General features: G+C 44.0%; 1 protein-coding gene across 1 annotated transcript in view; it reads right to left on the bottom strand.

The window, feature by feature from the left end:
- LOC126334687 (putative ammonium transporter 1) overlaps window positions 1-21,629 on the bottom strand; it is a 330,161-nt gene that overhangs the window by 192,458 nt on the left and 116,074 nt on the right. The window contains exon 3 of the mRNA XM_049997174.1: window positions 10,080-10,169. Coding sequence (XP_049853131.1) covers window positions 10,080-10,169 — 90 coding nt within the window. The remainder of the gene's footprint in view (window positions 1-10,079; window positions 10,170-21,629) is intronic.

The raw sequence follows: 21,629 nt of genomic DNA on the forward strand, positions 1-21,629 counted from the left end.
CCGCTACTGCCGCAGGTTCGAATCCTGCCTCGGGCATGGATGTGTGTAATGTCCTTAGGTTAGTTAGGTTTAAGTAGTTCTAAGTTCTAGGGGACTGATGACCTCAGAAGTTGAGTCCCATAGTGCTCAGAGCTCTCCACGCAACGGGCCGCATCTTCATGCGGTCAATGTGAACTGCCAGCAGCGCTTGCGTCGCACGTGGAACAACCAGTATTTCGGCAAGACTGTAAATAAACATACATAATACGCAGTATCAGTTAACGCTGTCACATTGACGGGAATCGAAAGTGTTAGACGTTGACCACCTTGACGAACGCTACAAACCTGATACTCCAGTATTTCCATGCCTGCGGCGTAGGTGGTGTAACATTTCATTCTTGTGGGACGTTATTTTCAGTATTTTCAGAACAAGAGAAGCCATTCCTACAGATGTGTGTCAAACCCTGCGGAACCTTTCGTGTGGAGACCGCGACACAACATGCCCAGAGGACGTGCATGCTGCTGAAGAAATGGACTCTGGATAGTGCTGTGGCAAGAAGAGTAGGCACAGGTCCTTCCAAAACCACTACACGACGAGAAGGTCGAAGGACTATTCCACAGTCTCCGAGGGACGGAAGAACGATAACAGCTGAAATCGGGGAAGAGGCTGCAGGCTAAGCGTCACCACGTACAAAGCTGTGATGAGAACCCGTCACCTTGCATAGCTTACGGCTGACACTGTACCACAGAGAACGAAGAGGCGCGAGACCCTACACTGTAGTTCAGTCCACAAGAACCTTGAGGAATGTATGGATCCTTGACTGACTCGCCCATTTGCCTGTTCTATCACCAAACGAGCGTGTCTGTAATCCGAGGGGATGAAGTATAAGTATTGGACCAGTCTCCAGCAAGCAATCTTCATGAACTGACGCAACATTTGTGTTAGGTATGACAAGAAGTTCCTCAAGATAAATATTAATGTCGTGTGACTAGGGACTCCCTTCGGGTAGACCATTCGCGGAGTGCAAGATTTGACGCTACTTCGGCTACTTGTGCGACGATGGGGATGAAATGATGATGATGATTAGGAGAACACAACATCCAGACCCTGCGCGGAGAAAATCTCCGACCCAGCCGGGAAACGAACTCAGGCCCTTAGGAGTTCAAGATGGCTTTCGGATATTTTTCGCTCCTGTATCACAACTAATACAAGAGTCATGTTCGATTTCATTGCAATGATTGAGGCCCAGGACTGTGATGTAACCCAGGATGGAAAGAAGGTCAGCATCCATTATAATGTCATGTCTTTTTTATTGCATTGCAGATCAGATTTCAACTTACAGTGCGTCGTAAGTAGTCCTGTAGACAGACAGCAATTATAACGAGTCACATTCCAGTCATGTACAATATTTAGTCCACCTAAAAGTGATTCGCAGAGTATTGGTGTATTAATAAAGACTACATAAGAAAGGTTAGGGCGCGTTACCATCACAGAGGCAGTTCTGACGCTGCGCTTGATAAGTGAAGCAAGAATTAAGGAGAAAAATCATTCGATTTTTAGACCTAGAAAAAAGGTGGGCAATGTAAAATAGTGCAACGTGTTCGAAATTACGACATAGATAGGAGGAAGCCATAGGGAAAGACGGGTAATATGCAATATGTACAAGAATCATGAGGGAACGATAAGAATGGCAAACTAAAAACTAAGTGCTGGATTAAAACGCGTGAAAGTCAGGGATGCCGTCTTTCACCCCTATTGTTCAATATATACATGAAGAAGCAATGGGGCACTAAAAGAGAGGTTCAGGAGTGGGATCAAAACTCAGTGTGAAAGAAAATCAGCGATGAGAATGCTATGCTCAGTGGTGTAACTGCGACCGGGACGGTCGCGGGGTTTAAATGACGGAAAGCGCGACGGGACCCGCTGAGAGGCCGGCGAACAACAACACAACGGGAGAGGACGGACACGACCAACGAAGGACACAACGAACAACAACAAGATCGAACAACGGAGTCACAAGGAAACCTAACACTAACAAACACGGCCACTCGTACACAGAACAAGAAAGTAAGTAAACTGTCTCAAAGCGAGGCGAGGTGTCCACAGACGTACGCGAGATTAGACTGGCTGGCTGAGCGAGAGGCATGCGCTTAAGTAGTACATCGGGGTCGCCGCTACTGGCCGCTGGAACCACGTGTTCCACTGTGGCGCCCTCACACTAAAAGTGGGCCAGGAGGTGCGCGCCGACACAGCTTGCGGCGCGATTGTGCAGAGACCTCTACGGGTCTTCGACGACCATGACGTCTGGCGGGGATTCAAATTCAGCGGCACGCGGTACTAGACTCGGTGTGTATGAGGATGAATTACATGACGTGTTGGACGAAATGAAGGGGCTACTCAGCACAGAATACGTACTGAGAGTAAACCGTAGAAAGAGAGAAGTAATGGGGAGTACCACAAATGAGATTAGCAGTAAGCTTAACATCAATATTGATGACCACGAAGCAGACAAAATTAATTAATTCTGTCACCTTGGGAGCAAAATAGCACATCACGGACGAAGCAATGAGGACATAAACATCAGTCTAGCAAAGGCAAAGAGGACTTTTCTGGCCAAAAGAATTCTTAACATTGTTCTAAATAATAATGGGATACTGGAAAGCAGACGAAGAGTACCTTCCGTGATTCTTTTTAACAAGTCACTGTGGAAAAAGTAGCGGTCTTAGAGCCACTCCCCGGCATTCACGTCAAGTTGTGAACAAACAGTGCACTAAAAGCAGTAGTCCACAGTTAAAATCAAGGGAACAGGAGAAGCTATACAAATAAAACCTCGATGAAAACCAAATGGGCCAAACAAAGCTGTAGAGTAATAATGTACCTAGATAATTTCAATGTATCTAGGTTTTATTTCTGTAGATTCTGCTATCCCCTTCGTTTTAACCACGCACTACAGGTTCTGACGCCATATTTGTTTATAACTTGTGAATGATGGGGAGCACATTTAAGGCAGTTACCTTTCCGCTATGACTTGTTAAAAAGAGTCTCTGTGAGTACCCTTCAAGGATTACTATATAATACTATTTTTCAGTGTCTCTATGTTCTTCAGACCATTGTTAAGAATTCTTCGTAATTTTTTTCTTTATTAATTTTGTACAGGTCGCCTGAGGATGCGTCTTTGATTAACGCGAAACCGGTCGTCACTGTAAATAAAAAGTATTTTACAGCCATTGCCGATCATGTCATTCAAAATGCGGTCACTTGGCTGCGATTACTCACAGTTTAAAATAACATGCAAGAGAAGTCTTCTGGTATCGAACATGCATCTCTGAGAATGCATGTTTGGTGTGAATCGTGCCCTGGGAGAATACCGGAAAAGAAGAGACTCGAAGCGCTTGATATGTTATGCTGTAGGAGTTTGTTGAAAATTAGGATGACTGATAAGATAACGAAAGAGTATGTTCTCCACAGAATCGGCGAAGGAAGGAACATACGGCAAACACTGACAAGAAGAAGGTTGATTGGTTGATTTTGGGAGGGGAGCAAACATAGAGGTCATCGGTCCTATCGCATTGTGGAAGGATGGGAAAGGAAGCCAGCCGTGCCCTTTCAAAGAAACTATTCCGGCATCTGTCTGAAGCGATTTAGGGAAATCACGGAAAACCTAAATCAGGACGCGGGTTTGAACCGTCGTCCTCCCGAACACCAACCCAGTGTGCTATCCAATGCGCCACCTCGCTCGGTAAAGAAGGGGTGAGATGACAAGACATCAGGGAGTAGCTTCCATGGTCCTAGAGGGAGCTGGAGAAGGTAAAAACTGTAGGGGAATAAACAGATTTCAATAAATCCAACGAATTACCAAGAATGTACGGTGGAAGTGGTACTCTCAGATGAAGATATTGGCGTAATACAGCAATTCGTGGCGGGCTGCTTCAAACAAGTCAGAAGACTCTTTGTACATGAAATTGTTCGGTCTTCTGCCTCATGGTACGAGACGTGTTTTTTAAGCAAGTACCGTTTTGAAATTTAAAAAAAGACGTGCTAAGATATCTCAATAATTTTATTTTTACATGAAAGCCTGTACCTTAATCTACGGACGGCCGCCGTTACAGTGTGATTCTTCCTTGTTTACGTTGTGTTATGAGTGTTTAAGATACCTGCGACAATCGTGAGTCCCGCCGGCTGTGAAGTTCGGGCAGTTATAAGATTTCTTAGTGCTAAACGTCTAAAAGTGATCGATATTCATTGTGAGATCTGTGCAGTTTACGGAGAAACCATTATGAGTGATGGAATGGAAAGAAAGTGCGTGAGAGCATTTAAAGATGGCCGCACAAATGTGCATGATGAACAACGGAGTGGGCGTCCTTCGGTTGTTAATGAAAGTTTGGTGCAGGAAGTGGACAATAAGGTGAGAGAAAACAGACGCTTTACGATTTCCTCCTTGCGGGATGACTTTCCTAATGTTTCTCTTAGTGTTTTATATGGCATTGTGACTGAGAACTTGAATTACCGAAAATTGTGCGCACGTTGGGTACCGAAAATGTTGGCCGATGTGCACGAAACCAAACGTCTGGTTACAGGCGATGAAACATGGGTGGCCTACTTCACACCAGACTCAAAGCAAATCCATGGAAGTTGAGCAAGGGCATCGTTTTGCTGCAAGAATGCCCGTCCGCATGTGGCATATCAGACCAAAGGTATCATCACATCTTTTCAATGGGAAACTCTCGATCATCCTCCGTACAGCCCCGAACTTGCGCCCAGTGACTACCATCTGTTCCTGAACTTGAAGAAACACCTGGGCGGTCAGCGTCTTCAAACGATGACGAAGTCAAAACAGTGGTGATGCAGTGGTTAACGAATCAGGTGTCAGACTTCTATGATAAGGTTATTCAAAAACTGTTACAACGTTATGACAGGTGCCTCAATATTGACGGAAATTATGAAGAAAAGTAGATTAAAGTACAGGCTTTCACGTAAAAATAAAATTATTGAGATATATTAGCACGTCTTTTTAATTTCAAAACAGTAGTTACTTAAAAAACACGCCTCGTATAATGAGCCTGCTGACTTCGGATACTACTGCAGGCAGCCTTCATCAGGGTGTCTCCTTGAGTAGTAGCTGTAACACAGGCAGTTTTATCATGCCACGCGCGAAAGCCATATTCATGTCGATATACAGGCAGTCATTCTCCCTCGTTCTCATTTGCGGAGTGGAATGGAAAATAGAGGGACAAATAATGACACGAAGATCATCCGTCACGCTCTATACTACTGCATGTGGAGCAGAGATGTAGCAATGGACGTGTACTGAGCTGAACATTCACTGTGAATTTCATGGTGCTAACTGGCCGTCATTATGCCATAACATTACTCATGTATGGCAGCTGTCACCGGAGGCAGGATCGCACTGAAGAACAATTGTATCACGTTGCATCACGCAGCGACCCAGACAAGATCTCGCTGGGCTTACTCTAGCGACAAGGTGGAACGCTATTTCAAAAGATGACCTTCCTGTTCTCAGATTGCTTCCAGAGGAAGGCGATTTCAATTGTCACAGAAGTGGCAGGTCGCGGTTCCCACTATTTGCTGACATTCTTGAACTCGTGTGCGTGTGGCCTTGACAGAACTGCCAAACCGACGGCCCACAGAGAACACGGCCGGATGCCACTGTTATTCGATGGATTGCGTTATTACACCGAGCCGGTGCATGCCCCTGTGTGTTTGTGCAAGCGAATGGCTGCTGCCCGTTTCCTGTCGTTTCGAAATTAGCGAACACGCACAGCCAACTGACACAGTCTGAGTAGTCTGCATGACCACGCCAAACACACACAGAAGAGGTGAATCTACCTGTCACGTGTAAGCTGAAGCGTCTTTTCGCGAGATATACGTAGGACGAGGTAATGTTGAAACGTCCCCTTTGGAAAATTATAAATGACTGCTGGCAAACTTCTACGTTACCTGTCTTTTAAACAGCTGGGCAAACCTGAACGTACTCACACATTTCTCTCTTTACTTATTCAGATCATCTCTAAACTGGCACACAATATTTTTAGCGCAACGCAATCTGACTTTTAGTAATCCCTAAAAAAGAATGGCCCTGACCAACCATAACCTATACCTTTCATGAATCACTTACTTCACAAAAATATTCGTTACTCCAACTACTGTAGTACAGCGAGCGCCAATACTACCATCTAAATAAAAAATTCTAACTACTGAAGGCACTATCTACAGATAGGCATAGTTAGCAAATGAAAGATTTTGATAGAGAACAATCAATGTATTTACCTTAATAATGTTGAAAAGTCGTTATATATAATCAGTTCATGATATCCAGTATTACAAATTTCCTTTTTCTGACGGACAGACGTCCAGATCGTCCTCGCTCAAAACTCTGCCATCTCTGTCCCCACATCCGTCGCTGCTGGCAACTCACCTCCAACTGCACAACGCTACGCGCTATTCACATCCAACTACCCAACACTACAATAACGAATATTCCAACAATGCCAACCAGCCACAGATTGCACACAGCACAGTCAGTGATTTTCATACAGAACGCTACGTGGCGTTACCAACATAAAAACCTAAACAGGCTACTTAAAATGTTTGGTTTACTCTTCCAGGAACATACAGCCTTGGTATTTCTCTTGTAAACTTATCCGAGATGCACAACGCTTCTCTTGTAGCGTCTGACACTGGGGTTGGATTTGTATTTTTGCGATGCTCTCTCGAACACTAAAACGACCCATTCTGGAAGGCGCTGTTCATACCTTGATCTTTTCTGTTTCATTCTTACCGCAGCGCGTGGTGCTTTCGGAAAGTACAGGGTTAATCGTAAGTACCTCTAGTGGTTCAAAAGACAACTCTAAGGTAACTAGAAGACGCGAAGAAAGATAACACATTTTAGTGGATAGAGCATAATACGTGCCATAGCGTAGTTGTAAAGTGCACCGCTAGGAGCAGGAGTGTCAGAACAGGGCGTACAGTGTATGTATATGCGAGGAAGCAATGTGTTACGTGATTCTCTTTGGAACGTACGCTCTCTGAATTTCAGCAGTAAACTCCACTGTTATGCAAACGCCTCTCTTGTAGCGTCTGCCATTCGAGTTTGTTGAGCACCGCGCAGGCATCTTAAACAGCCCCCTGTCGAAATGCGTCTCTGATCATGGATTGTCCCCCATTAATGTCACACGGTATCACTTTATTACGGAGAATAAAAACTATTTATAGTCTTTTATTATTTTTAACATCTTATTGTGGGGGAGAAAAACTACTCATTTTGTTCTATTATTTCATATCTTCAACCAGCGTTATTTATTGTTTTTTATCTTCAGGAACCTAGCGTGGTAATCTATGTACCTCATCGCAAGGCATCTGTGCATTAATCAAATATTAAGTCAAAACACTGAATCTCATATCAGATGAAGTCAACAGCAAGTATTAAATCGCAATGCGTTCTTAGTTATGATTTAAAACTTACTATGGTGGTTCCTTATGGTGACCAAACACATATACGCATGTGTAGTACATCGATTAGTATGCTACGAGCCTAAAGATGAAACCATATGTACTTTGAAGGCGCTCGAAAACAGTCAAAATCAATAAATACATAAGACTGGGGTTGAAAATAAAAATAAGAGAGGATAAATACACTACTGGTCATTAAAATAGCTACACCAAAAAGAAATGTCGATGATAAATGGGTATTCATTGGACAAATATATTATACTAGAACTGACATGTGATTACATTTTCACGCAATTTGGGTGCATACATCCTGAGAAATCAGTACCCAGAACAACCACCTCTGGCCATAAAAACGGCCTTGATACGCCTGGCCAGTTGGGTCAAACACAGCTTGGATGGCGTGTACAGGTACAGCTGCCCATGCAGCTTCAACACGATACCACAGTTCATCAAGGGTAGTGACTGGCGTATTGTGACGAGCCAGACGCTCGGCCACCATTGACCAGACGTTTTCAATTGATGAGAGATCTGGAGAATGTGCTGGCCAGGGCAGAATTCGAACATTTTCTGTATCCATAAAGGCCCGTACAGGACCTGCAACATGCGGTCGTGCATTATCCTGCTGAAATGTGGGGTTTCGCAGGGATCGAATGAAGGGAAGAGCCACGGGTCGTAACACATCTAAAATGTAACGTCCATTATTCAAAATGCCGTCAGTGCGAACAAGAGGTGACCGAGACGTGTAACCAATGGCACCCCATACCATCACGGCGGTTGATACGTCAGTATGGCGATGACGAGTACACGCTTCCAATGTGCGTTCACCGCGACGTCGCCAAACACGGATGCGACCATCATGACGCTGTAAACAGAATCCGGATTCACCCGAAAGAATGATGTTTTGCCATTCGTGCACCCAGGTTCGTTGTTGAGTACACCATAGCAGGCGCTCCTGTCTGTGATGCAGCGTCAGGGGTAACCGCAGCCATGGTCTCCGAGCTGATAGTCCATGCTGCTGCAAACGTCGTCGAACTGTTCGTGCAGATGGTTGTTGGCTTACAAACGTCCCCATCTGTTGACTCAGGGATCGAGACGTGGCGGCACGATCCGTTACAGCCATGCGGATAAGGTGCCTGTCATCTCGACTGCTAGTGATACGAGGCCGTTGGGATCCAGCACCGCGTTCCGTATTACCCTCCTGAAGCCACCGTTTCCATATTCTGCTAACAGTCGTTGGATCTCGAACAATGCGAGCAGCAATGTCGCGATACGATAAATCCCAATCGCGGTAGGCTAGAATCCGACCTTTATCAAAGTCGGAATCGTGATTGTAAGCATTTCTCCTACTTACACGAGGCATCACAACAACGTTTCACCAGGCAATGCCGGTCAACTGCTGTTTGTGTATGAGAAATCGGTTGGAAACCTTTCTCATGTCAGCACGTTGTAGGTGTCACCACCGGCGGCAACCTTGTTTGAATGCTCTGAAAAGCTAATCATTTGCATATCACAGCATCTTCTTCCTGTCGGTTAATTTCGTGTCTGTAGCACGTCATCTTCGTAGTGTAGAAATTTTAATGGCCAGTAGTGTACATCCATTAGTATGCTATGCGCCTAAAGATGAAACCATATGTACTTTGAAGGCGCTCGAAAAATAGTCAGGAACAATAAATACATAAGACTGGGCTTGAAAATAAAAATAACAGTGTATATATAATTTTATGTAATAAGATACTTATACTATATTTAGCACTGTCATGTACAGTCGTATATATGTCATGTGCGAAGAGAACGAGATGAGTTTCGAAAAGATCCTTGTTTGTCCGATCCGTCTTAATGTCTATTTGGTGACCTTTGTTCCCCACAATACTACAACAGACTGACGTAGCGGTGTACGTCTGTAATTAAACCTATCTGACCGACTATGGCTCTTGGAAAAACAAACGACCAGCGCCTTTTTCCGATTGCGTGAAATGCTCCGCTGTTGCAGCGACAATCTGCTGACAAACGGATAGCACGCTATTTCACATCGAAAGAATGATCGCAAGGCACTGATCGCGGGGAGTCCCCATCCTGGAAAGTTTGAGTGCAGAGTTGCAAGTCTTTTCTGTTGACGCACATTGGGCGACTGACGTGTCGATGATTATGAGAACAACACAGCACCCAGTTCTCGACGGAGAAAATCTCTGACCCCGCCAGGAGTCGAACCCGGGCGCGCTGCACGACGGTCAGACGCGCTGACCATTCAGCTTTTTTTATCGTTATTGTTCTCTGCATTTGATGTGGGCGGACGTAACATGACAGCTGTGGAAGTTGTTCTTTGAATATTTGACTCAGTTTTTCATTACAGAGGGCAGCTAGCCCTTTGATCGAAGACGCTGAGCTACCGTGCCAGCAAGCTAAGGAGGCTGACTGTTTCAAATAATCGTTTTGGGATGGAAAATATATTTCATCAAATCCAGATGGCTTTCTTCTGTTGTGCGATTGTCGTTGATTTTCTATTCTGCTATCGTTTACCTACAGAATACTCTCATTTTAAGTTAGAACAGGTTTTCGTTCATTTGTGTAAAAGATTCACGTGTCAGACAAAACAATATACAGTATTGTAAGTAGGCAGTGTTGCGCTTACATATGTCCATCAGGTTCTTCATTATGATGTTGGTGACGTTCTTCGATCGCACAGCACCGGCTTCCAAACAGGCGAAGCCACACTGCATCACTGCAAAAGAAAATGCCATGTTGACATACTGGAATGTCACACTGTCAAGCCGCAGCGACGTCATGCATACTCTGAAATTGTCCATATAAAGAAGTAGAGTTAATCAAAGCTAAAAGTTATTATTGATATTATTAGTCATTATTAAGTACTGATATTTGAATATGAATTCCACGTATGTTCCCGAGGCCGGGACGAAAGATGAGAAAGATAGGCAAAGGTTTTTTCAGAAAAGTGAGTACTGCCATTAATAAGTTACAAATTATCAAAGAGTAGCAAATTGCGAGCTCTGCTTGCAACCCGCGGGCGAGGCCAGCAGTCTTCAGCACCTCTGATAGCCGCCTGTACGAACTGAGGATCGCCTCAGAACCTATGCGACAGGTATCGTTGGTGCCCACGTGAGCCGCGACTTGCAGACGAGTGCACCCTGCACGCTCGATAGCCACCGGCAAGGTTGCCTCCACACTCGGATGAGGCGTCCCCGGCAGACATAAACAAGAGCACCTTAGTTTTCTTTCCAGCCGTGAACGTTATCTGCCTAAGGGGCTCCATAACGCACCTAACATTGGAGCCCCCAATAACCAGTAAACCTTTCCCCAGGTGTTCCTGCTCGAACCCTGCTGAAGGAGCAGGAGTAATTAGATGAAGGATTTTCCCCCGAAACCAGTAGCCTGTACTATAGGACATTCTTGGAGAGCTGAAATTTTTCTTGACATCATTAACAACTGCCAGCTCACTTCCGTAGACGAGGAAGCGCTTGACCAGGACGGAGCCTGTTCGATTCCTGATCGTGGAAGAACTTTGCATACTAGTATTTGGCCAACAAGAGAAGGGAAGGGGTAGCAAATAGTAACCTGTCACCAAAGTATTTACTGATTTAAACTCCGAACCTCGCCTCGGTGTGTGTAAGAGCATGTACCATTGTTGACGGTGACCCTCCATCAGCATGGAATAACGACAGACATTTATGAGCAGTGAAAAAGTGCAGCTCACTTTGATTTTTAAGCCCTGTCTCGTATACTTACATTCATGTCATGCACTACACATTTTAAATAATGACTATAATGGTGGCTTAAACCATTCTAACCCTTCATCCGTGAAGATGGTCCAAGACCGAAACCGATAGAATTTGGGTTTAAAATAAAAACAGCTGATGATTCAAATATGGATTTTATACATTACTTAACGGCTGTTTGCAGTCATTTTCGACAAATGTTTAAAACAAATATACCTCGAGTAATAGAGAAAATCAATTGACGGCGAAAGAAGGAACTTCAAAAATGATCAATAAAAGGCGGTAATACAGAAATATAAATCACTTAAGAATGAAATAAATAGGAACGCGCAGGCGAGATAAAGCGAATTGGCTCCAAGAAGAATGAAGAACTCTAAAAACAAATGGTTGCCTGAAGGACTGGTTCAGCACAGAGAAAAGCCAAAACAACAGCTCGGTGGCATAAAAATAAAATCGGCAGTATTAAGTGTGGAAAAGGAATTGTTCTGTTTAACGGAACGGTGACAATGAACAGAAGGAAACAGGGCACCGGACGCATATACGAGGGGGAGGAAGTAGCCGATAACTAGATAGAACAAATGGGAGCCGATTTGAAAGACACAGAAGAGTTTAAGAGTTTCACAGAGCTTTAGAAGACTGTGCAATAAAATAAGGCAGAAGGCGTAGGTAACATTTGTTCGGAATATCTAAAACTATTGGGCAAAGTAGCAACAGTTGGTGAATAGAATGTATGAGACTGGAGACATACCACCTCACTTTCGGAACAATATCACCAACGCAGTCGCGAATATAGTGAGTGCAAATAAAAGCGAGAATCATAGCACATTAGCTTAACAGCTCATGCATTGAAGTTGCTGACAACAACAATACACAGTTGAATGGAAAAGGTAATTTGAGAATATTGTAAACTGCGATCAGTTTAGCTTTCGGAAAGGCAACTGCACTAGAGAGGCAGTTCTGATGTTGCGATTTATAATGGAAGCAAGACAAGAAAAATCAGATGTTCATAGGACTTGTCAACCTTGAAAAATCGTTCGACGATGTAAAATGATCCAATACGTTCGCAATTCTCAGGGAAATAGGCGGAAGGAAAAACGGATAATTTACAGGGTGACAATTATTGAACTGTACGAAAGAAAACGTAAATTAGTTACAAACTGCGGTGTACACACACATTATTTAACACGTAAACGTCATTACAGATATCCAGATTTTGGTTATGACATGTTTGATACGCCTGCTTTCATTGGCGATGATGTGTCGCAGACGAATAGCGAAATTTTGCGTCACCCATTGAAGTGTCGGAACATCGATGTCATCGATGACCTTCTGAATGGCTATTTTCAGCTCAGTCTTTAATGTAGTCCCACAAAATGAGAATGGGTGTGATGAGGGGTCTGAGTGGAGGTTGCTCAAATGGTGATGATGTGTGTGTGTGGCGGGGGGGGGGGGGGGGGGCAGGGATCAGTGTTGCGACCACTCCCTTATTTATATGCCCCCTAGCATTGCGGGTAATTCTAAAATATTTCTGTTTGCTGATGACACTAGCTTGGTAGTAAAGCTTGTTGTGTGTAACAGTGCAGCTCATGACATAAGTTCATGGTTTGTAGAAAATAAACTACAGCTAAACCACATAAAATCCAGTTTTTCCAGTTTATAACACACAATTCAACAAAACCCGACGTTTTAATTTCACAGAATGGGCATATGATTAGTGAAACTGAACAGTTCAAATTTCTAGGTCTTCACATAGATAGATAGATAGATAGATAGTAGTCTTTCGTGGAAAGCCCACATTCCGGATCTTGTTCAAAGACTTAATGCTGCCATTTTTACTATTCGAACGATATCTGAAGTAAGCGATCGTTCGACACGAAAATGAGTCCACTTTGCTTATTTCCATTCGCTTATGTCGTATGGAATTATATTTTGGGGTAACTCTTCCCATTCTAAAATGATATTTTTGGCTCAGAAACGGGCAGTTCGTGCAATAAGTGGTGTAAGCTCGCAAACCTCTTTTCGACCCCTGTCCACTAATCTGGGTATTTTGACATTGGCCTCCCAATACAAATATTCTTTGCTGTCGTTACTAGTTAACAATATCAGCTTATTCCCAAGAATTAGCAGCTTTCACTCAGTTAATACTCGGCAGAAATCTAATCTGCATTTGGTTCGCACTTCCTTAACTCTTGTGCAGGAAGGTGTGCAGTATATTGCTGCATCCATTTTCAATAAGCCACCACAATAATAAAAAAAATCCATGCGCTTTCAAATCGAAACTGAAGAGTTCCCTCATGGGTCAATCCTTCTATTCTGTTGAGGACTTCCTTGAACAATTAAGCTGAGTCTGATGCGTTTACTTAAACTTGTGGCCTGGCTTTTTTGGTTTCATAAACATTTTATTTTCATCTGTTACTACTTTTATGTTGTAATTTCATGTACTGACACGTTCCATGACCTTGGAGATTTGCTCCTCAATTTGGTCCTACGGAACTAGACGTGTAAATAAATAAACAAATAATAAAAATATGGAGGGGAAATAGAAGACCAACAACGAATCGCGATTCAATTAGTGTAATACAGAGATGCAGTCTTTCTCCTTAACTGATCAACAACTGAATGACGGAAATGAAAGATTCAGGAGTGCGAGTACAAAAATTCAGTTGGCGGGGTGTCAATGATATAATTTACTGATGATATTGCTGCCCTCAATGAAAATGAGCAAGAAATTGTACGATGTGTTGAACAGAATCAATAGTCTAATGAGGACATGGTACGGATTTAGAGTAAATCAAAGAAAGACGAGAGCAATGACGAGTAGCAGAAATAAGATTAGCTGCAAACTTAACATCAAAACTGCGGTCCGCGAAGTAGACGAAATAAAGGAATTTTGTTATCTTGGAAGCAAAATAACTTCTGATGGACGAAGCAAGGAGCAGATTAGATCTGGGAAACGGGGCATTCTTGGCCGAAAGGCATCTATTTTTATCAAATGCTGACCTTAATAAGAGGAAGAATTTCTGAGAACGTACGTTTGGCGCATAGCACTGTATGATAGTGAGTCCTGAACTGTGGAAAAACCGGCAAAGAAGAGAACTGAAGCGTTTGAGATGTGGTGCTATAGAGAGACGTCGAAAATTTTGTGGACTGATAACAACTGAGGAAGTTGTCCATAAAAGCGATGAGGAAAGGAAAAAGTGTATAGCTTGCGATAAGAAGAAGGGACAGATTGATAGGACATGCGTAAAGACTTTAAGGAAAACTTTCATCGTACTGGAGCGAGCTGTACAGATTAAAAACTGTATGAGAAGACAGCGATTTGGATACACCCAACAAATAACAGGATTTTCGGCGCAAGTGCTACTCTGAGTTGAAGAGGTTGGCTGGTACAGGAGAGGAAATCGTAGCAAACGACAGAAGCAGGCGTCTACTGTGGAGTGAGGGAAAGGTTAGTGACTCCACTGTGTACTGTCTGCGGTACTCCGGAAGAAATGTAGGCCAGGAGGAAGGGGAAGCACTGACTCACCGCAGAGGAGCGGAATCTGTCGAGATAACCAGGAACAATGCAGAGGCACGTTTTCTGTCTTTGTGATGTGCGCACTGTTCGGCCACTGCGCATGTTGGAGCGGTTTCGGCACTGAAAACGACCATGCTTTAGGTCCCACGAGTTAAGGGGGATGTAGAACCGTTCTGTTAATTTTTGTGCAGACTGCAACCAGTCGCTTTATAAGTAGAAATCATATCGACGTTAATGATGCGGGCTTGTAATTTAGTGGATTACCCCTACTACCTTTCTTGAATATTGGTTTCACATGTGCAACTTTCCAGTCTTTGGGTACGAATCTTTCGTCGACCGAGCGGTTGCACATGATTGTTAAGTATTGAGATATTGCATCATCATACTCTGAAAGGAACCTAATTGGTATGCAGTCTGGACCGCAAGATTTGCTTTTATTAAGTGATTTAAGCTGTTTCACTATTCCGAGGATATCTACTTCTAAGTTACTCTAAGTTACCAACACACGGCCATCACTGGCAGCGAGGCAGAACCAGCTTTCATCAGAAAACACAGCAGACCTCCAGTCTGCATTCTAAGAAGCTCTCGTTTGACACCACTGAGCCGGCCGATGTGGCCGAGCGGTTCTGGGCGTTACAGTCTGGAACCGCGCGACCGCTACGGTCGCAGGTTCGAATACTGCCTCGGGCATGGATGCGTGTGATGTTCTTAGGTTAGTTAGGTTTAAGTAGTTCTAAGTTCTAGGGAACTGATGACCTCAGAAGTTAAGTCCCATAGTGCTCAGAGCATTTTTTTTTTTTTTTTTTTTTTTTTTTTTTCACCACTGAAGTCACAAATGTCGGTGATTGGGGCCAGTGGAATGCACGGAACAAGTGTTTTGGCTCGCAGTTGTCCTGCAACAGTTTGTTGTGTCATTGTGGTTCCAACTGCTGCTCAAATTTTGCTGCGGACGCAATACGATGCACCAGAGCCATACGCCAAACATGGTCTGTCTTCTCTCTTGATAGTGCCACTTGGCCGTCCGGACTGCGGTCTTCTTGCGACCGAACATTCTCGAGACCACCACTGCCTCCAGTAAAGTACAGTGGCTACATTCCAGCCAAGTCTTTCTTCAGTATAGCAGAAGGAATATCCAGCTTCTCGTAGCTCTATTACACGACTTCGTTCAGTCACACGAGGTGGTGATAATGGCGCCACGTCTAATCTCAACGACCGCCGCACTTACAGCGTGTATTTAAAGCAAACCTGATCTACATCCTCATACTGGCGCTACGAGCGTCACTCATATGCGACTGGCGCGAAATTTTAATAGACATTATGTTTCAGATGTAGAAACAGGCCTATCAACGTTTGTTTATGTTGCGCGTTCCTTCTTCGTGTTTTTTTTTTTTTTGTGTCATTGTGTTTTCGTTACTGTGTGACGTGGCCGAAACTCCACCAGTCGTCATTAAGTATCGCGGAGAGTAGTGGTCTTAATGTTTCGGCTCACCAGTGTATGACTTTAAGCGTAGTCGTAGTGTCACTACATAACTGACAAGTTCTGGAGAGACGATCGAACGACAGATGATGCTGTAATTTACCGTCTAGTAAGGTCATCCGAAGACCAGTATCAGTTGCAAAGCGATTCAGAAAAGATTGCAGTATGGTGTGGCAGGTGGCAGTTGACGCTAAATAACGAAAAGTGTGAGGTGATCCACATGAGTTCCAAAAGAAATCCGTTGGAATTCGATTACTCGATAAACAGTACAATTCTCAAGGCTGTCAATTCAACTAAGCACCTGGGTCTCAAAATTACGAACAACTTCAGTTGGAAAGACCACATAGATAATATTGTGGGGAAGGCGAGCCAAAGGTTGCGTTTCATTTCCAGGACACAGACGATGCAACAAGACCACTAAAGAGACAGCTTACACTACACTCGTTCGTCCTCTGTTAGAATATTGCTGCGTGGTGTGGGGTCGTTACCAGATGGGATTGACGGAGGACATCGAAAGAGTGCAAAAAAGGGCAGCTCGTTATGTATTATCACGTAATAGGGGAGAGAGTGTGGCAGATATGATACGCGAGTTGGGATGGAAGACATTGAAGCAAAGACGTTTTTCGCCGCGGCGAGATCTACACTCCTGGAAATGGAAAAAAGAACACATTGACACCGGTGTGTCAGACCCACCATACTTGCTCCGGACACTGCGAGAGGGCTGTACAATCAATGATCACACGCACGGCACAGCGGACATACCAGGAACCGCGGTGTTGGCCGTAGAATGGCGCTAGCTGCGCAGCATTTGTGCACCGCCGCCGTCAGTGTCAGCCAGTTTGCCGTGGCATACGGAGCTCCATCGCAGTCTTTAACACTGGTAGCATGCCGCGACAGCGTGGACGTGAACCGTATGTGCAATTGACGGACTTTGAGCGAGGGCGTATAGTGGGCATGCGGGAGGCCGGGTGGACGTACCGCCGAATTGCTCAACACGTGGGGCGTGAGGTCTCCACCGTACATCGATGTTGTCGCCAGTGGTCGGCGGAAGGTGCACGTGCCCGTCGACCTGGAACCGGACCGCAGCGACGCACGCATGCACGCCAAGACCGTAGGATCCTACGCAGTGCCATAGGGGACCGCACCGCCACTTCCCAGCAAATTAGGGACACTGTTGCTCCTGGGGTATCGGCGAGGACCATTCGCAACCGTCTCCATGAAGCTGGGCTACGGTCCCGCACACCGTTAGGCCGTCTTCCGCTCACGCCCCAACATCGTGCAGCCCGCCTCCAGTGGTGTCGCGACAGGCGTGAATGGAGGGACGAATGGAGACGTGTCGTCTTCAGCGATGAGAGTCGCTTCTGCCTTGGTGCCAATGATGGTCGTATGCGTGTTTGGCGGCCTGCAGGTGAGCGCCACAATCAGGACTGCATACGACCGAGGCACACAGGGCCAACACCCGGCATCATGGTGTGGGGAGCGATCTCCTACACTGGCCGTACACCTCTGGTGATCGCCGAGGGGTCACTGAATAGTGCACGGTACATCCAAACCGTCATCGAACCCATCGTTCTACCATTCCTAGACCGGCAAGGGAACTTGCTGTTCCAACAGGACAATGCACGTCCGCATGCATCGCGTGCCACCCAACGTGCTCTAGGAGGTGTAAGTCAACTACCCTGACCAGCAAGATCTCCGGATCTGTCCCCCATTGAGCATGTTTGGGACTGGATGAAGCGTCGTCTCACGCGGTCTGCACGTCCAGCACGAACGCTGGTCCAACTGAGGCGCCAGGTGGAAATGGCATGCCAAGCCGTTCCACAGGACTACATCCAGCATCTCTACGATCGTCTCCATTGGAGAATAGCAGCCTGCATTGCTGCGAAAGGTGGATATACACTGTACTAGTGCCGACATTGTGCATGCTGTGTTGCCTGTGTCTATGTGCCTGTGGTTCTGTCAGTGTGATCATGTGATGTATCTGACCCCAGGAATGTGTCAATAAAGTTTCCCCTTCCTGGGACAATGAATTCACGGTGTTCTGATTTCAATTTCCAGGAGTGTATTTACGAAATTTCAGTCACCAACTTTCTCTTCCGAATGCGCAAATATTTTGTTGAGCCCAACCTACATAGGTAGAAATGATCATCAAAATAAAATAAGAGAAATCAGAGCTCGAACAGAAAGGTTTAGGTGTTCGTTTTTCCCGCGCGCTGTTCGGGAGTGGAATGGTAGGGAGATAGTATCACTGTGGTTCGATGAACCCTCTGCCAAGCCCTTAAATGTGAATTGCAGAGTAATCATGTAGATGTAGATGTAGACAGGTCGTGGGGTACTGGTGACGGACTCACGAAGATCTGTGAAACTGTTGAGATTATAGCTGTCTTGTATGAATGAACACATGAAAGAATAAAAAATGAAATTGTAAATATGGGGAAGCAGAGAGCGCCATTTGTGCTGCACTGTTGTCTGTGGACCAAAAACATTAGACAGACAATATTTCAGAATAATAATGTGAAAATCTAATGGCATCGTTATATGGATGGGGACAAAATATCTGTCTGTCATTGCATACCATCATCATTAGTGTTATGCACAAAGGCAAGCTTTCAAATGGTAACACTCAATGCTACCCTTTGTGTCTTCTGTCACCTTGTATCTTCATCCTCTCAAGTCTCCTCTAACAAACTAGTCCTTGCAGAGCGTCTGTCAGCTCGCACTCGCAACGAATGTTCTATCCAGATCTTCTTCCTTTCTTTTATAGCCTGCACCAGCCTCCTCCTCCCACAAAGCCTTTTTTTCATCCTGCTTTTCTACTCCATTCTCCTCCACATCTATTCAAATGGTTCTAGCGTTTTTTCGTCGTCTCCCCTCAGTGCCCATGTCACTGCCCCATAGAGTACCACATTCCAGGCAAAACACTGTCCAAGCCTTTATCTCAGACCTTTGTCTAGTTTGCGACATAATTATCTCCTCTTTCTATTTAATGCCTCCTTCAATACAGAAGTGCGGGTTTTCACCACCTAATCACATCTCATGTGTTCAGTGATCGTGCATGCAAGCTATTTAAATTCTCTTATTGGCTTGTAATACGTTATCTTAATATTTGACAGTCTCCTTCCTATTCTGTTCACATTACCCTTTGTTTTTGCTGTACTGATTTTCATCCCGTATTTCACTCAAACTTCATTCACATCTTTTAGCATTTCATTTACAGTTCGTTTACATTCTACCACTATTACCATACCATCAGTAAATGTAAAACATTTTATTCTATTCCCACCAATACATACTCCTCTTTTCCATCTAAGACTTTCGCTATAGTTTCTTCCGGGTATAAGTTGAACAAAAAAGGTGAAAGACAGCAAGCTTACCTAACGCCCGTTCCTATGATCCTTCCTTCAAATATTTCATTCCCAGTCCTCATTCCTATTTTCTGTTGTAAATATAGATTCTGTAATAGTCGTCTCTCCTTACGGTCTACTTCTTACTCTTCAAAATATCCGTCAACTTGTTCTACAGAACTATGTTGAAAACTTTTTTCCAAATCAATAAAAACAGCATAAATTGCTCTTACTTTTTCCCATATATCTTTCCCCTACATATCTTGTTTCTTTTCCTCTTGTAAAACCGAATTGGCGCTCCCCAAACCATCTATCGGGCTTGCCACATGAGCTTTTATTCAATAGTCCCGGCAATTTTTAGCTGCAGGGGAAATTAGACTGACAGTCCTGTGCTCTCCACATGTTTTGGAATTTCTCTTTTTCTTAATTGATACCATTACCGTTGCAAAAAGGTCATGATGTAATATCCTTTTGTTATATATCTCATTGCAGAGGCAGACTGTTTGCTTTCTTCCCTGATTCCCAAACTCTTCAACACTTCCCCTGGCAAATTATCGTTTTCACAAGCATTCCGAATCTTCATTTTCTTCAACGCCTTTTCTACTTCACCTTCCAAGATGATGAACCCCTTTCCATCTTCCGGCATACTTTCCTCTCCTCTTCAATCTTGATTTCACTTGGTATTTGACCTATGTTATACAGACATGTATATATTCTTGCCATCTGTTCAAAACCTCCTATGCTTCTTCGGCTAATGTGTTGTCCACTCTTTCTATTACCACGTTAGCCTTTTTTCGTTCACTTTCAAAACCTACCTCACTATAAAATCTGTACACCATTTCATACTTTTCCTCTCTCTCCATTTTTTCTATTTCCTCGAATTTCTCTTTATCTTTCTCTTGCTTCTTCAGTTTCTCTTCTTAATTCATTGTTCGATTACCTGTAGGTTACCTCATTTTACTTTCTTCATTTTAAATATTTTTCCACTTTTCTCGTTCTTCTATCTTTTTTAACATGTTTTCCGTTATCCATTTGTTTCCGATAGTTTTGGTTTCTATAACTTCCAGCACTTCTTTGACAAAGTCGGAAAGTGTTTCCCTCATTTTTATCCCTTTGTCATTTACACCTTCTTCAAGTCTACTCCTTTCCGATCTTTCCATAGACCTGACCTCCAATCTGAAGCCTTACCTACCTCCTTGAGTGTCTCCAAGTTTAACGTTTCTTTTGCTCTCCCCTCAGACTCACTTGTATTTCTGCCACTGTGAGGTTATGGTTTGAATTTATGTCTGCTCCTGGGTAACTTTGGTATTCAGACAGTTCCTAAATAGTTTCTCTATAAGGATGTAGTCTAACTGATTCCTCTCTATTCAGATTTTAGATACCGAAGGAAGAAAGCAAAAACTGTTCTGTTGGAAAAAAATGACAGACTTCTGGAACTCGATGAGTACCATCGTGATTGACTATTTGGAATAGAGACTTGTGAATATAAAAGTAAGGAAATGATTCTTTCTGCAATGTATTTAGTGTAAAATCTAATATGAATACCGTCAAGACCTGGTGTCTTGTGCTTTAGTAGTCTCAATTGTGTCAGCAATGGGAGCGGGGCCGGCCGCGGTGGTCTCGCGGTTCTAGGCGCGCAGTCCGGAACTGTGCGACTGCTACGGTCGCAGGTTCGAATCTTGCCTCGGGCATGGATGTGTGTGATGTCCTTAGGTTAGTTAGGTTTAAGTAGTACTTAGTTCTAGGGGACTAATGACCACAGCAGTTGAGTCCCATGGTGCTCAGTGCCATTTGAACCATTTTTAATGGGAGCGGGTATTTCAGTATTTCTCATTTACGGGTGTGTACGGCGGTCAAACTTTGGTTTGATGGTAGAGCTCTGACGCGTGAATGCATTTTTTAAAAATTGAAATGTAATAATATAGCTTTCTGTCTGTTACTCCTTTGTGGAAACAGGACTGATCCGCAAGAAGTTCCTGTGCAAACTTCGTATATTTGACCTGTACAATGTTTTATCACTTCTTTTGAATGGTGTATTGCATTTTCCATAACTATCTAAAGAAAGTCATGGTAGCCGCGCGGTCTAGGCGCCTTTACACAGTCCGTGCAC

Source organism: Schistocerca gregaria, chromosome 1 (genome assembly GCF_023897955.1).
Source record: "Schistocerca gregaria isolate iqSchGreg1 chromosome 1, iqSchGreg1.2, whole genome shotgun sequence".
Classification (NCBI taxonomy): Eukaryota; Metazoa; Arthropoda; class Insecta; order Orthoptera; family Acrididae; genus Schistocerca; species Schistocerca gregaria.